This window comes from Gigantopelta aegis, chromosome 15 (genome assembly GCF_016097555.1).
Source record: "Gigantopelta aegis isolate Gae_Host chromosome 15, Gae_host_genome, whole genome shotgun sequence".
Classification (NCBI taxonomy): domain Eukaryota; kingdom Metazoa; phylum Mollusca; class Gastropoda; order Neomphalida; family Peltospiridae; genus Gigantopelta; species Gigantopelta aegis.
The window spans coordinates 9,021,508-9,024,255 of record NC_054713.1 but is presented as its reverse complement, the minus strand read 5'-3'; the positions used below and the strand labels follow the sequence as shown (position 1 = coordinate 9,024,255).

Sequence of the window (2,748 nt, the reverse complement as noted above, 5' to 3'; positions counted from 1 at the left end):
AGTGGAAACCCATGGGCTACTCTTTTTCGATTAGCATCTATGAATCTTTTATATGCACCATTCCATAGACAAGATAACACATACCACGGCTTTGATATACCAGTCGTGGTGTACTGGCTGGAGCGAAAAATAGCCCAATGGGCCCACCGACGATAATCGATCATAGACCGACCGTGCATCGAGCGGGCGTTTCACCACTGGCTTAATGGTTATATCATCGGACCAAAATGGAAGGAAATGTGTTCGTATATCGGTACCGGCTTCCACAGGTGGGAATATAAAGGTAATCTGATAACAGATTAGGGCCTCTAAGAGTCCAACATATTGAACTTGAGTACTCGAGGGTGAAACTCGACCCGGACAGCGAGTACCCGACACCTACACTAGATGATAATGAGACTAAGGAATAAAGTAAAATAGCATTATGTATCTTAATTCCAGCGCTGAACATGGATGCTAAATCATGACATTGTATTGCATTCCACACATTCGACTTTTGTTTTCCCTCCATGTCTCATAGCTCTATAATGTAACCGGCGGCAAGCATATGGCAAATATGACGTTAAAAATATAATTAATTGAGAATGTTCTTCCTTGGACGGGTACTCGAGACCTGTAAACGGACTCGAGTCGTGCTAGACTCTGCTCGTGCCTGATCGCGAGTACACGGGTACCCTTGGAGACCCTAAAACAGATACATGTATTTTTATCGTTAATCATAAAAAGACGTCACACACAAACACACACACACACATACTCGTAAACGCACGCACACATAAAAAAAACACAACAACAAACCGAACAACCCCAAAACAAACCACCAAAAAACCCCAACTAAGAAACCAAACACAAAAATATCCGGTATCGGTGAGGTTGCAATTAAGCTATGGGACTTAGGGTTGCAGGAACTAGGATCGTATCCAGGCACCGGCTTTAACCAATGATGTCTTTGGTTTTCAATGTAATTTGCTTTATTCCTAAGCAGGGGAGGTGTTAAAGTGTACGCAGTCGTGGTCCTTCTCAAATTAATTTGCTCTATTCCTAAGAAGGGTCCGTGTTAAAGTGTACGCAGTCGTGGTCCTTCTCAAATTAATTTGCTCTATTCCTAAGAAGGGTCCGTGTTAAAGTGTACGCAGTCGTGGTCCTTCTCAAATTAATTTGCTCTATTCCTAAGAAGGGTCCGTGTTAAAGTGTACGCAGTCGTGGTCCTTCTCAGATTAATTTGCTCTATTCCTAAGAAGGGTCCGTGTTAAAGTGTACGCAGTCGTGGTCCTTCTCAGATTAATTTGCTCTATTCCTAAGAAGGGTCCGTGTTAAAGTGTACGCAGTCGTGGTCCTTCTCAAATTAATTTGCTCTATTCCTAAGAAGGGTCCGTGTTAAAGTGTACGCAGTCGTGGTCCTTCTCAAATTAATTTGCTCTATTCCTAAGAAGGGTCCGTGTTAAAGTGTACGCAGTCATGGTCCTTCTCAGATTAATTTGCTTTATTCCTAAGAAGGGTCCGTGTTAAAGTGTACGCAGTCGTGGTCCTTCTCAGATTAATTTGCTTTATTCCTAAGAAGGGTCCGTGTTAAAGTGTACGCAGTCGTGGTCCTTCTCAAATTAATTTACTCTATTCCTGGTCGGGACGGTGGGGCGGGACGTAGCCCAGTGGTAAGGCGTTTGCTTGATGCGCGGTCGGTCTGGGATCGATCCCCGTCGGTGGACCCATTGGGCTATTTCTCGTCCCTGCCAGTGCACCACGACTGGTATATCAAAGGTCGTGGTATGTGCTATCCTGTCTGTGTGATGGTGCATATAAAAGCTCCCTTGCCACGAATGGAAAAATGTAGTGGGTTTCCTCGCTATGACTGTCAAAATGACCATATGTTTGACATCCAATAGCCGATGATTAATAAATCAATATGCTCTAGTGGTGTCGTTAAACAAAAAAAGAGAGACTTTTTTTTTACTATTCCTGGAACTTAATTCACAAAGGTCTCTTAGGCTCTGCTAGACAACAAAGCATCCTCTTTGTAAGTCATTTAGCATTGCACTGCGAGATCGCAAAGTTGCGAGAGTTTAGTGAATTAGGCCCCAGGTTCGAGACGGTGAGACAGAATGTGAATGTGTTAACGATTACATACATTTCTTTTACGGCTACAGTGCGTTCTTGTAAGGCGGTCTTTGTCTCTTGTACTGACTACCAAAAAGACCGTGGTATGTGCTGTCCTGTCTGTGGGATAGTGAATATAAAAAGATATCTTGCTACTAATGGGAAACATATATATATAGCGAGTTTCCTTCCTAAGACCAAACCTTAAAAGAAATTACCAAATGTTTAATATCCAATAGCCGATGATTAATAAATCAATGTGCTCTAGTGGTGTCATACTCGCTTAAAGGGACATTCCTGAGTTTGCTGCAAGTTTTAAGATGTTATCGACTAACAGAGACCTTTTAACGATTGTAATTACGTTCAAATATATTTTTCTGCATATGATATTAGTGGATGTATATTAAACGTGTTTCCGATCGTTCTAATATTTGTACTAGGTTAAATTTAATTTAATTTCCTAAAATGTTTAGTTTTGTTGTACGAACGAAATAATTTAAGACAAAATCCAGTTTGGGCTTCTTACAAATATTAAGACGACCAGAGGAAATGTTTAATCGTAGAAATATTTTATTACTCGAAAACATCTTACAATGCAGCAGACTGGAATATCCCTATAAGCGAGTATGAACTAGGTCATTGAACTCTGTTGAC

The 2,748-nt window shown here is 41.2% G+C and overlaps 1 protein-coding gene across 1 annotated transcript in view; it reads right to left on the bottom strand.

Annotated features, from left to right (window-relative positions):
- Positions 1-574: 574 nt before the first annotated feature.
- Positions 575-2,748, bottom strand: part of LOC121390326 (inactive C-alpha-formylglycine-generating enzyme 2-like) — a 17,901-nt gene continuing 15,727 nt past the window's right edge. Inside the window, exon 7 of the mRNA XM_041522114.1 lies at positions 575-685. Within this exon, the coding sequence (XP_041378048.1) occupies positions 575-685 (111 nt within the window). The remainder of the gene's footprint in view (positions 686-2,748) is intronic.